At 59.1% G+C, this 11,185-nt stretch overlaps 1 protein-coding gene across 1 annotated transcript in view; it reads left to right on the forward strand.

Moving 5' to 3' along the window:
* Positions 1-11,185, forward strand: part of MYO15A (myosin XVA) — a 63,449-nt gene that overhangs the window by 47,627 nt on the left and 4,637 nt on the right. The window contains exons 58-66 of the mRNA XM_006773974.2: positions 336-476; positions 1,542-1,636; positions 1,860-1,937; positions 2,304-2,400; positions 4,331-4,491; positions 5,722-5,855; positions 8,479-8,612; positions 9,220-9,353; positions 10,599-10,739. Coding sequence (XP_006774037.1) covers positions 336-476; positions 1,542-1,636; positions 1,860-1,937; positions 2,304-2,400; positions 4,331-4,491; positions 5,722-5,855; positions 8,479-8,612; positions 9,220-9,353; positions 10,599-10,739 — 1,115 coding nt within the window. The remainder of the gene's footprint in view (positions 1-335; positions 477-1,541; positions 1,637-1,859; positions 1,938-2,303; positions 2,401-4,330; positions 4,492-5,721; positions 5,856-8,478; positions 8,613-9,219; positions 9,354-10,598; positions 10,740-11,185) is intronic.

The raw sequence follows: 11,185 nt of genomic DNA on the forward strand, positions 1-11,185 counted from the left end.
GTTTTTGTCTTCTTTGCTGCTGTTATTGATGGGGTTCTTGACTATTATCCTTTCTAACTGCTGTTGTCTGTATATCTGAAGACTATTGATTTCTGTTTGTGTTGATTGCCCAGAAGCCTCAGGCAGAGTCCCCCCAGGGAAGGTGTCCCAGGTGCATGTCGGGCCCCGGGCCCTTCCTTGCCTCCCTCCCTGGCCCCAAGCAGGACCTACCTCCTGCCTGGCGCTGGGGCCACCATCCTGCCCTCTGGGTGCAGGAAGAACACCCAGAACCAGAGCTGCCCGAGACTCCGGGCATGGCCGTCCTGCCCGGCCACGTGATGGGGTCCTATGCGTGTGTCCTCACAGGGACAGCTGCCAGCGGGGCTGGAGGCTGCTGTACATCCTGACCGCCTACCACAGCTGCTCGGAGGTCCTCCGGCCGCCCCTCGTCCACTTCCTCCAGGACGTGAGCCAGAGCCCAGGCCTGCCCTTCCAGGGTGAGGGGCACAGCAAGGGGGCCAGGGCCGAGGCCTATCCGCGTGGGTACCGGCCAGGCAGCCAGCAGGAGGGGAAATCAGAGAGCCTGGCCCTTCACGGTGCCTGGGCCATGTTCGCCCAGATGCCTCATGCCCCGGGTGTGGTGGAGGCCCCGCAGGGGCTGGTGTGCCGGGCTGTCTGTCAGTGGGAAGGGAGGCAGGTCAGAGGAGAGGTGAATGGCTGCCCAGAAGAGCTGTTGCTCTGGGCAGGATTCCTCGTGCACTGAGTGGCAGGAGCCAAGGCCTGGAGGTGGGCAGAGTGGTGTGGGGAAGGGGAGGGGGGCCCGGCCTGGGCTGCGGGGGGAGGCTCTGCCCCTTGGGTGTTTGGCATCAACAGGGCCTTGAGCAGGTCCAGGTCGGCGTGGGCCCAAAGCTGGGGGCAGGGGCTCAGCCTTTCCCGCTTGGAGCATGGAGGAAAGGGGCCACTCCTCAACCTCATGCCAGCCTTGTTTCCATAGCAACTCCCTGGTCCCCCTAAGAAAGAGCCAGGGCCCCCGCGGTCACCACAGCAGCAGTGAGAGAGAGGGGGGGGACCTCTGCCTCCGAGTCCCCCTCGACTTTGAGTAGCGCACACTCCCAGGTCAGAGGCAGGCCCAGCTCCGGGGGCTCAGAGCGGCTCCCGGGCTGCATGCGGCACTGCCTAGTCTGAGACACGCAGAGGCAGGCACGGGGTCTCCTGCCGGGACTCGGGGGGGGACCCACAGCTGCACCCCCATAGTCACAGCCTTAGGGACAAGCCCCCCATCAGCAGCTCAAGGTGACAGCTGTTTCCAGGGCTCATTGGGTAGCCCAGGGGGCTGTGGACCTAACTGCAGGCCTGAGGCTGTGGGCTGTGGGTTTGAGCGCTGCACTAGCATCCAGCCTTTGACCTTGGGCAGATCGCTGCCCCTCTGGGCTGTTTCCTCAGCCAGCAAATTGGAGTAAAAGCTCATCCCACTGGCTGTGCAGAGAGCCCGTGGGCCGGCGGCCGGTGGCCAGAGGAGCCTGACTGCCGACCGGGGCAAGGCCTTGGCTCTGTCTTTGTAGGAATCGCCAAGGCCTGTGAGCAAAACCTGCAGAAAACGCTGCGCTTCGGCGGCCGCCTGGAGCTGCCCAGCAGCATGGAGCTCGGGGCCCTGTTGGTGAGCGTGGGGTGGGGGTCAGGGCGGGCCCCGTTGGTGAGCGTGGGGGTGGGGGTCAGGCGCGGAGAGGCCTGCTGTGCTCAGGAGGCCTGCAGGTCCCCGGCACAGGTGCTCCTGCAGGGCCTGCCGAACCGTGGGCTCAGGGACTCCCGTGGCAGGGGACGATGGCTGGCCCAGATCCCTCGACCCAGCCTTGCTGTCTCCTCACCCTCCCTTGTCCCAGGCGGGCCGCAGTTCTAAGAGGCAACTCTTTTTCCTCCCTGGAGGCCTTGAACGCCACCTCAAAATCAAAACGTGCACCGTAAGCGAGGGGATGTTTCCACCAGGCAGCTGCTGGGGGGTGGGGGTGGGGGCAAGGACACCCCAGTCTCCAGAGTGGCCCCCAGGGGTACTGAGCCCCTCCCAGGCTCTCTCACATAGTCCACAAGGCAGGACACTTCTCAGAAGAGCAGGCTGAGCCTGGGGAGGTGGAGCCTGCAGCTCAGGTCACACTGCGAACAGGGGCCAGCCGGGGCCCCTCAGACCAGAAGCCGTGCTCCCTGCCTGCGAGGTGGCTCTGAGCCCAGGGCTGCCTCTGTGCGGGGTCCAGGAGCTCTGCCCTGGGTCTGCTGGCGGCTGGGAGGGCAGAGGTCAGCGGCTGGCCCAGCCTCACCCTCCCCGCCCGCAGGTGGCCCTGGACGTGGTGAAGGAGATCTGTGCTGAGATGGCCTTGACACGCCCTGAGGCCTTCGATGAGTACGTCATCTTTCTTGTCACCAACCGAGGTGAGCTGCCAGGAGGACCGAGCACGCTGGGCTCACGCCCTGCATGGCCTCCAGGGTTCCGGCCTGAGGCCACTTTCTCCCAGAAGCCCCTCAACCCCGTGTGGGGGACCATTCTGTGCACCGCACACCGAGCCCTTGTCTGTCCTCTCTGCTCTGCCGTGTGTACGTCTGTCTCGCCTCCCAGACGGGACTTTGTGGAGGAGAAGGCCCTCCGACTCCTCCCGCGGCCCCTCGGCCTGCTCAGGGACCCTGCCCTCAGGAGCCCCCACCCTAGGAAGGGTTCCCTTCACAGGCCCCAGCTCCTGGGACCCACAAGTGCGAGCATTTTCCCCGCCACTCATGCCTTCACATAGGCCACAGAGGCCCTCCCTTGGTCTCACCGGTCCCACCCCTGCCCTCTGCTGTCTACCCTCCGAGACGCCAGCTGGCCGGTTGCATCCTCTCCCACCAGCTCTCCCACTGCCCCCTCATCCCTGGACCACGTGTCTGTCCTCAGCCCTTGCCCGGAGTCCAGCCAGGGCATGGCAGGAGGGGAAGGCAGTAACAAACAGTCCTGTGACTGACGCACTACGTCCCAGATTTAATCCCAGCATCTCCTTCAGTCCCCACCACAGCCCTACGATAGGGAGCCATCATCACCCCCATTTATAGATGGGGAACCGAGGCCCACGAGGGTGTAGTAGTTCCTGTTGCTGCTGTAACGAATCACCACATACCTGGGCGCTTAAAACCACACGGGCTTGTATGTTTATGGCTCTGCAGGTCCCTCGGGGCTGGTTCCGGCTGGAGCCTCTGGGGGGACACTCTCTTCTTGCCTCTTCCAGCGTGTTGGGACTACCCCATTCCTGGCTCATGCCCCCCTCCAGCCTCAAAGCCAGCAAGGCAGCATCTCCCTCTCTCTCTCACTTTCACTCTTGCTCTCACTCTCTCTCTCTCTCATTCCTTCTTATAAGGGTCCTTGAGATGACATTCGGTACGCTTGGATGAGCTAGGACAGTGATGGCGAACCTATGACACGCGCGTCAGAGGTGACACGTGAACTCATTTTTTTGGTTGATTTTTCTTTGTTAAATGACATTTAAATATATAAAATAAATATCAAAATATAAGTCTTTGTTTTCCTATGGTTGCAAATATAAAAAAATTTCTATATGTGACACGGCACCAGAGTTCAGTTAGGGTTTTTCAAAATGCTGATGCGCCGAGCTCAGAAGGTTCGCCGTCACTGCCCTAGGATAATGTCTCCATCACAAGACCTTTCACTTAATCGCATTTGCAAAGTCCCTTCTGCCATGAAGGTAACGTATTCACAGGTTCCAGGCTTAGGGCATGGACGTCTTTGAGAAAGGGCCAGTAATCAGCCTGCCTTGGAGGTCAAGGGACTCACCCAAGGTCATGTATTTGGGCGTTGAACCCAGGCTGTCTGGCCCCAAGAGTCGGGACTTTATCGTAGGACACGGCCCTCTCTTCGGTGAAGCTTTATGGGCGGAGTGGGGCGGGGAGCAGAAGTGTCTGCAGGAAATGAAGAAGCTGCCCATAGGCTCTGAGACCCCAGTGCCGGCTGCATCCTCCCCCCCACGCAGGAGCCCAGCAGTGCCCTCTGAAGGGGTCTGCCCAAAGGCACTCAGTGCGTTCCCCGGCCCCACCACCTCCGGAACGGCCTGGGCTGTGTCTGAGCACGACCCAGGACACTTTCCAGACGCAGCGGCCATAGCTGTGCAGGAGAGGCATCCTGTCGGCAGTCACCAGCATCCCACAAACACAGGGCACCCTGGTCCGCAGTGTGCGCGCCTTCTGAGGGTGCCATGTCCCAGCGGGGGGGCTTGCCCAGGTGATGCTCGCCTGGGCGACAGCTTGGGGGGTGTACGCCTGTGCACAGGCGTACACATGTGCACACACGTGCCCCCCCGCTGCCTCTGGCTCTCCACAGGCCAGCACGTGTGCCCACTCAGCCGCTGCACCTACATCCTGGACGTGGCCTCGGAGATGGAGCAGGTGGAGAGCAGCTACATGCTCTGGTTCCGGCGTGTTCTCTGGGACCAGCCACTTAAGTTTGAGAATGAGCTGTACGTGACCATGCACTACAACCAGGTCAGCACGTGTGGGCCACCCATGCTCTGGAAACTTCCTGGCTCCCCAGGGCTGTGAGGTCAAACTCCATGGCGTCTGTTCGAGGCCTTCACGGTTCGGGTGGTCCCCACGGACGGTTCAGCCCCGGTGCCCTGCCCCCTGCATGGCTTCCTCGGAGCAGCAGTGACGTTACCCTTACTACCTAATCTCAGACCTCGGCACTCTGCCCGGCCTGCCTTCCTGCATCTCTGCTCTCCCCCTCCTCCTCCTCCCCCCTCCTCCCTTCCTTCCCCTTCCCCTTCCTCCTTCTTCCTCCTCCTTCTCTCCCTCATTCTTCCTTCCTCCTTCCTCCTTCCCCCTCCCCCCTTCCTTCCCCCTCCCCGTCCTTCCTCCCTCCTCCGCTCTCCTCCCTCCTCCTCCTCCTCCTCCTCTTCTTCTTCAACATTTTTATTGATTTCAGAGAAGGAGAGAGAGAGAGAAACATCAATGATGAGAGAGAGACTCGTTGATTGGCTGCCTCTTGCACATCTAGCATGTGCCCTGATGGGGACTCGAACACTGACCCCCGCGTTCATAGGTCAGTGCTCAACCACTGAGCCACATGGCCGGGCACGTCTCTGCTTTTCTAAGTCCTCCCCAGCAAGGCTGCCCCAACAGCACCTCTTCCCCTCCCCCTCCTCGGAGGGCATGGCCTGTCCCTCTCTCAAAGGCCTGAAGAGCCTTGGCTGCCAGTGTGTTTCTATCTTTGTGTTACTCCCGTTGGAACCTTGGTCCTCGCAGTTGGGATCCTGGGGTTTATAAAATCTGGCTCTCTCTCCTCTGCTAACGTTTGTGGACGTGCTTGGACAGAGTGTGTTTTTTGTGTGGAACTGGTGCCAAATTTCCCCCAATTCCAAGTACAAAATAAGGTTACTTGGCTTTAGGCCACACGGTGTCACTGTTGCCAACGACCCCACGCAGTCCAGTCCAGTGCTGGTCTAGGTGTGGCCTGTAGGCAGCCGTTCCTTGGGAACTTGTTAAAATGCAAATCCTTAAGTCGAGCCCCAGATCTGTAATCAGAGTCTGGGGGTACCGCCCGTGAATCTGTTTTTAGTGATTCAAGCATATTCCGTTTCAGTAACCCCAGCCCAACAGACCCCCACACACCGCAGTGTGGATACCCACACTCTTCCCAGGTCACTGTGGGGGCGACCACACCCCACTGCTTGACACCCCGCACACCGGCTGCCCCTCATCGAGGCTCCCCTGCAGGTCCTGCCCGACTACCTGAAGGGCCTCTTCAGCAGCGTGCCAGCCGGCCAGCCCCGCGAGCAGCAGCTGCAGCAGGTGTCCAAGCTGGCTTCCCTGCAGCACCGGGCCAGGGACCTCTTCTGCCTGCCCAGCATGTGAGCACCTGCCCGCCTGCCGCCCCCCATTCTCAGAGCTGGACACCCCGGGCCTGTGCACCCCGCTCACACCAGCAGGCTGTCTGGGAAAGGGCTGACCTGGCCCTGGGCTACCATCCCAACTCACCCTGAGAGCTGGGGCCCTCCTCCTCCCATAGCAGGCTGCTTCCAGCTGGTGTTAACAGCTCGGAATAACTGTGATGATCAGAAGGCTTTCAGGACACACAGCCCGTCATCGGGGAATGCCCGTGGCCGTGCAGAAATGTCACCAGGGCATTGCACCCAACAGCAAGGCCCTCCTGGGTGCTTGTTCTCACAGGGGTGACAAATCAGTGCTTCTCAGACTTGGTCTCAGGAATAGGACCCCAAAGAGCTTTTGTTTATGTGGGCTGTATCCATTAATATATATTTACCATATTCAAAATTAAAACTCAGGAACAATTTAAAATATTGATTAATTAATTTAAAAACAAGGATAATACATTACATCTCTCTATATAAAAGCCTAAGCGACCATTCAACCGCTTGACCAGTAGCTATGACATGCACTGGCCACCAGGGGGACAGATGCTCAATGCACAGGCATGGAAACATAGAACAGACTGATGAATATCAGAGGGAAGGCGGGGAGGGGGGAGGTGGGAAGAGATTAACCAAAGTTCTTATATGCATACTAGGGGCCTGGTGCACAGATTAATGCACCGGTGGGGTCCCTTGGCCTGGCCTGCAGGGATTGGGCCAAAACCAGCAGTCCGACATCCCCTGATGGGTCCCCGATTGTGAGAGGGCATATAAGATCTTTGGTTAATCTCTTCCCACCCTCCCCCATCCCCCTTTCCCTCTGCGGTTCATCAGTCTGCTCCATGTTTCCGTGCATGTGGTTTCTGCTTCTGAATTGAGCATCTGCCCCCTGGTGGTCAGTGCATGTCATAGCTATCAGCTGGCTGGTCAGCCGGTCACTTAGGCTTTTATATAGAGAGGTAATATAAATTAACATTACGTGTTAATATAAACAACATAAAAAATGTATTTTCCAAAAAAATTTAGTGAGAAGAGTGGCACTGTTTTTACATTTTGTAAATCTATTTTATTTAATTTATTTGAGAACAAGGGGCAGGGAGACAGAGAAACAGTGATGAAAGAGATAAACATCTATGGGTTGCCTCCCCAAACATGCCCTGACTGGGAATCAAACCCACTACCTTTTGGTGTACGGGACACCGCTCCATCCACTAAGCCACACGGCTGGGGCTGTGAATTTCGTCACCGTGTGGCTGAACAGAAGACACCTGGATTCTCACGCCTGCTTCTGCAGCCAGTCTGCTCTGGTCTCACATGCCATGTCGCCTCTGGCAGACTCCCCTGTCCTTGTTCGAGAACAAGAGGGGAAAACCAGATAACGGCTCAGTGTTAACATGGAAGTGTCCTTGGCCCCCCAGAGCCTCGGCCCACTTTGAAAATCCTGTGTGAATGACGGTAAGGTCATGTGTCTACAGTGAAGGTCCTGGTGCTGTCATTCAGGAAGGGCTCAGTACGGAAAGCCCTCCGACGTTAGGTTTTAAGCAGAAAGCGTGGGGAGCACATAGAAGTGCTATAACCCTAGTCCTGGGCAGAAGGAATCATTGGGTTCTTACTTTCTGCAAAGCACTCTGTACCCACTTTGTTTTCCCCTCACACACAAGGCAACTGAGGCCCAGGGCGGTTGCATGGCTTGCTGACGCGTACCCAGCTAAGTGCGGGGCCAGGTCCAGGCGCCAGGCGACTACCCAGCACTGCAAAGAAGGGGGGGTCTCCCGGGGAAGGGGATGCCCATGACTTTCTCCCAAACGTCCTCCTGCCCGCAGCTCAGGGTCCTGGGCCTGGCTTTCCCCGCCCGCAGCTCGGGGTCCTGGGGCAGCTCAGGGTCCTGGGGCAGCTCGGGGTCCTGGGGCAGCTCGGGGTCCTGGGTGGTCGGGGTCCTGGGCCTGGCTTTCCCTCCCGCAGCTCGGGGTCCTGGGGCAGCTCGGGGTCCTGGGTGGTCGGGGTCCTGGGCCTGGCTTTCCCTCCCGCAGCTCGGGATCCTGGGGCAGCTCGGGGTCCTGGGTGGTCGGGGTCCTGAGCCTGGCTTTCCCGCCTTCAGCTCGGGGTCCTGGGGCAGCTGGAACTGCCGTTGGTGTTTCCCAGATGCCCCGAGGAAGCGGCATGTTGGAGAGAAGGGCCTGGAGGGGAACTGGGACGTCTGGCAGCTTTCCTCTACCCCATACAGTGCTGGTGGTGGTGGCGGCGGCTTTGCCGGCTCTGGTAGTTCCACACCTTGCCACTGCTGAGTGCTGCTCGCCCCTCTGGCCTGGGTTTCTCCTTGGACTCAAGGCTCAGCGCCCCGACTCAGACCCACGTGGTTGTTGTGTGGCCTCGGGCTAGGCAGTGAACTTAGAGCCTCAATTCCCTCACCTTCAAACAGGAAGTCGGGTGCTGGCCAGCAGTCATAGAGCTCTGCTGTGTGCCAGGGCACTGAGCACTTATCACCCATCCCCAACGCCTCTGCGCTCCCCAGCGGTTAGTCTGCCGGGAGCACACGGCTCTGCACCAGCCTGCGGCCAGGATCGCAGGAGACAGTGCTCAGGCCGCCTTCCCCCACCTGCAGGCGGGAGGTCCAGCAGTACATCCCGGCCCAGCTCTTCCACTCCACGGCCGGCGCCGCCTGGCTCAGCCTGGTCAGCCAGCACCGGCAGCAGACACAGGCGCTCAGCCCCCACCAGGCCCGGGCCCAGTTTCTGGGTAAGCGTCTGGGCTGGGGAGATCGTCATGGGGGCTTTGCTGAGGAGGGGTTTTGGAGGGGGGAGATGAGGGCACTCTTTTCTTGCACAAACGCGTCTTCAGTGTGCGTCACACCGAGCTGCCTGGAGAGAACACCTTTCTAAAACTTTCACCAAGGCACCACCTAGACCAGTGATGGCGAACCTATGGCACGCGTGTCAGAGGTGACAGGCGAACTCATTTTTTGGTTGATTTGTCTTTGTTAAATGGCATTTAAGTATATAAAATAAATATCAAAAATATAAGTCTTTGTTTTACTATGGTTGCAAATATCAAAAAATTTCTATATGTGACACGGCACCAGAGTTAAGTTAGGGTTTTTCAAAATGCTGACACGCCGAGCTCAAAAGGTTCGCCGTCACTGGCCTAGACTCTGGGTAGCTCTTGGCAGAGAGAGCTGGCCGCCAGGGCTGGGCAGGGGGAGGGCAGGAAGGCGCAAGACAAGGAGGCTCGGACAGAGCACCCCTGCGCTGGCTGCAGCGGGGAGGATGAGGGCTGTGGGCGACAGGCAGTTGAAGGCGTGTGCCACTGATGAGCTCCTCATTCTGACTGTCCCTCTCCTGCCCAGGCCTCCTCAGCGCCTCCCCCATGTTTGGCTCCTCCTTCTTCTTCATCCAGAGCTGCAGCAACCTTGCTGTGCCGGCCCCCAGCATCCTTGCCGTCAACCAGAATGGCCTCAACTTCCTCAGCCCTGAGACCCACGTGAGTGGCCTCAGTCCGCTCCGCTGCTCACCCCTCTTCCCAGAGCCCACCCCTCGGAGGGACTGAGCCCAGCTCCCCAACTTACACCGGTGTGACCGGGCAGCCCCCGACCTCACCGAGCCTCATCTCCTCGTCTGGAGCACAGGGATAATGGAACCCACCCATGAAGCTGTGAGAGCAAACCCCCCCCCCCCCAAACACGCAGACAGCGTCTCAGTCGCTTAGGCTGCGCAGACAGGGCCTCAGCAACAGAAAGTAACTGATTGTCTCACACTCTCGAGGCTCAGGTGCCGGCAGGGCTGGTTTCCTGAGCCCCTCTCCGCTCTCCCCGTGGCTTATCGGAGGCCGTCTTCCCGGTGTCCCCGTGTGACCTGTCCTCTGCATGTGCTCCTGGTGTCTGTTCTGTCCAATTTCCTCATCTCATGAGGACACCAGTCAGACTGAGTTAGGGCCCCCTCTAATGGCTGCAATTTAACTTTGTCACCTCTTTAAAGGCCCAATCTCCAATGACAGCCATATTCTGAGGTTTAGGGTGTTAGGGCTTCAGCATATGGATTTGGGGGGACAGGATTAAGTCCATAACAAATAGGACCCGTTGCCCCCTTTTTAGTTCTTCCAGAAGTGAAGACAGGGGACATGAGGACAGGGCAGGTGGTTTATCTGGGGGTGATTCTAGGAAGCACTGGAGTGAGGGCGTGAGATCGGGAGGGGCCAGCCTCACTCCGTGGGAAGTGTAGGTTAGCAAGCAAGTTGCCGCCGTGCAAGTGGCACGAGTCCAGCGGGCTCTCCGCGAGGTGGCACGGAACACACCCACAGAGGATCCCTCTGGCCTGGGGTCGGGGGGCCAAGCGCCTGCCCACCACGTCCCCCTCAGGCATTTATGGAGGCATTCACTCTCATAGCTCTGAGTGCTCCTGGAGCCAGAGAGAAAGCTCCAAAGAGGGGCAGGTGTTACGAAGCAGGTGTGATGTTAAGGTCAGGGCACCCCACATCTACAGCACCCCTGGATCCCAAGCACTTGCAAGAGTGCCTGGCACACTGCAGAGGTAGGCATTCGCATTGCTGAATCAGTCTTGCAGGTGAGGCCCGAGAGGCAAAGCCATGACTTGCTCCAGGTCACACAGCAAGTCACTGGGGAACTGGTACTCGGCCGGGGTGTCCGGCCTCCTTTGATCAGGTCTGCGGGGGAGGGATAAGGTGGGCGAGACTGTTCCACCCAGAGGCCTGTCTGCCCCCCGCCCCAAGGAGCTGATGGTGAAGTTCCCCCTGAAGGAGATCCAGTCGACGTGGACCCAGCGGCCCACAGCCAGCTCCAGCTACCCCTACGTGGAGATGGTACTGGGGGACGTGGCTGCCCAGCGCACCATGCAGCTGCAGCTGGAGCAGGTGGGCCCTCCCTCAGCACCCAGACCTTGTCACCCACCCTCGCTCCCTTATTTCACTCACCAGGCTCTCCCCTGCGTCTGGCTCCAAGGGGACCCATCCCTGTCTGCTGGGGTCCTGCCCCAGCAGGTCCAGGGGTCCCCAAAGGTGTGGACAGAGTCGGTGAAGAAGGAATGACACAGAGCCAGCGTTCAGTTGATCAGCAGCCTTGCCAGGATCTCTAGCCAAGTTCTGGTCAGGATCTCCAGCCAGGTTCTGTGTCCATGTTCTCTTGCTAGGATCTCCAGCCAGGTTCTGGAGGTTCTCCAGCCAAGTTCGGTCACCAGGTTCTGTCCAGGTTCTCCTGCCATGTTCTGTCTAGGTTCTCCAGCCAATTTCTGTAGCCAGGTTCTGTCCAGGATCTTTTGCCATGTTCTGTCTCTAGGTTCTGTGTCTAGGTTCTGTGTCCT

The sequence above is a fragment of the Myotis davidii genome, unplaced genomic scaffold (assembly GCF_000327345.1).
Source record: "Myotis davidii unplaced genomic scaffold, ASM32734v1 scaffold207, whole genome shotgun sequence".
In the NCBI taxonomy this organism is placed as follows: Eukaryota; Metazoa; Chordata; class Mammalia; order Chiroptera; family Vespertilionidae; genus Myotis; species Myotis davidii.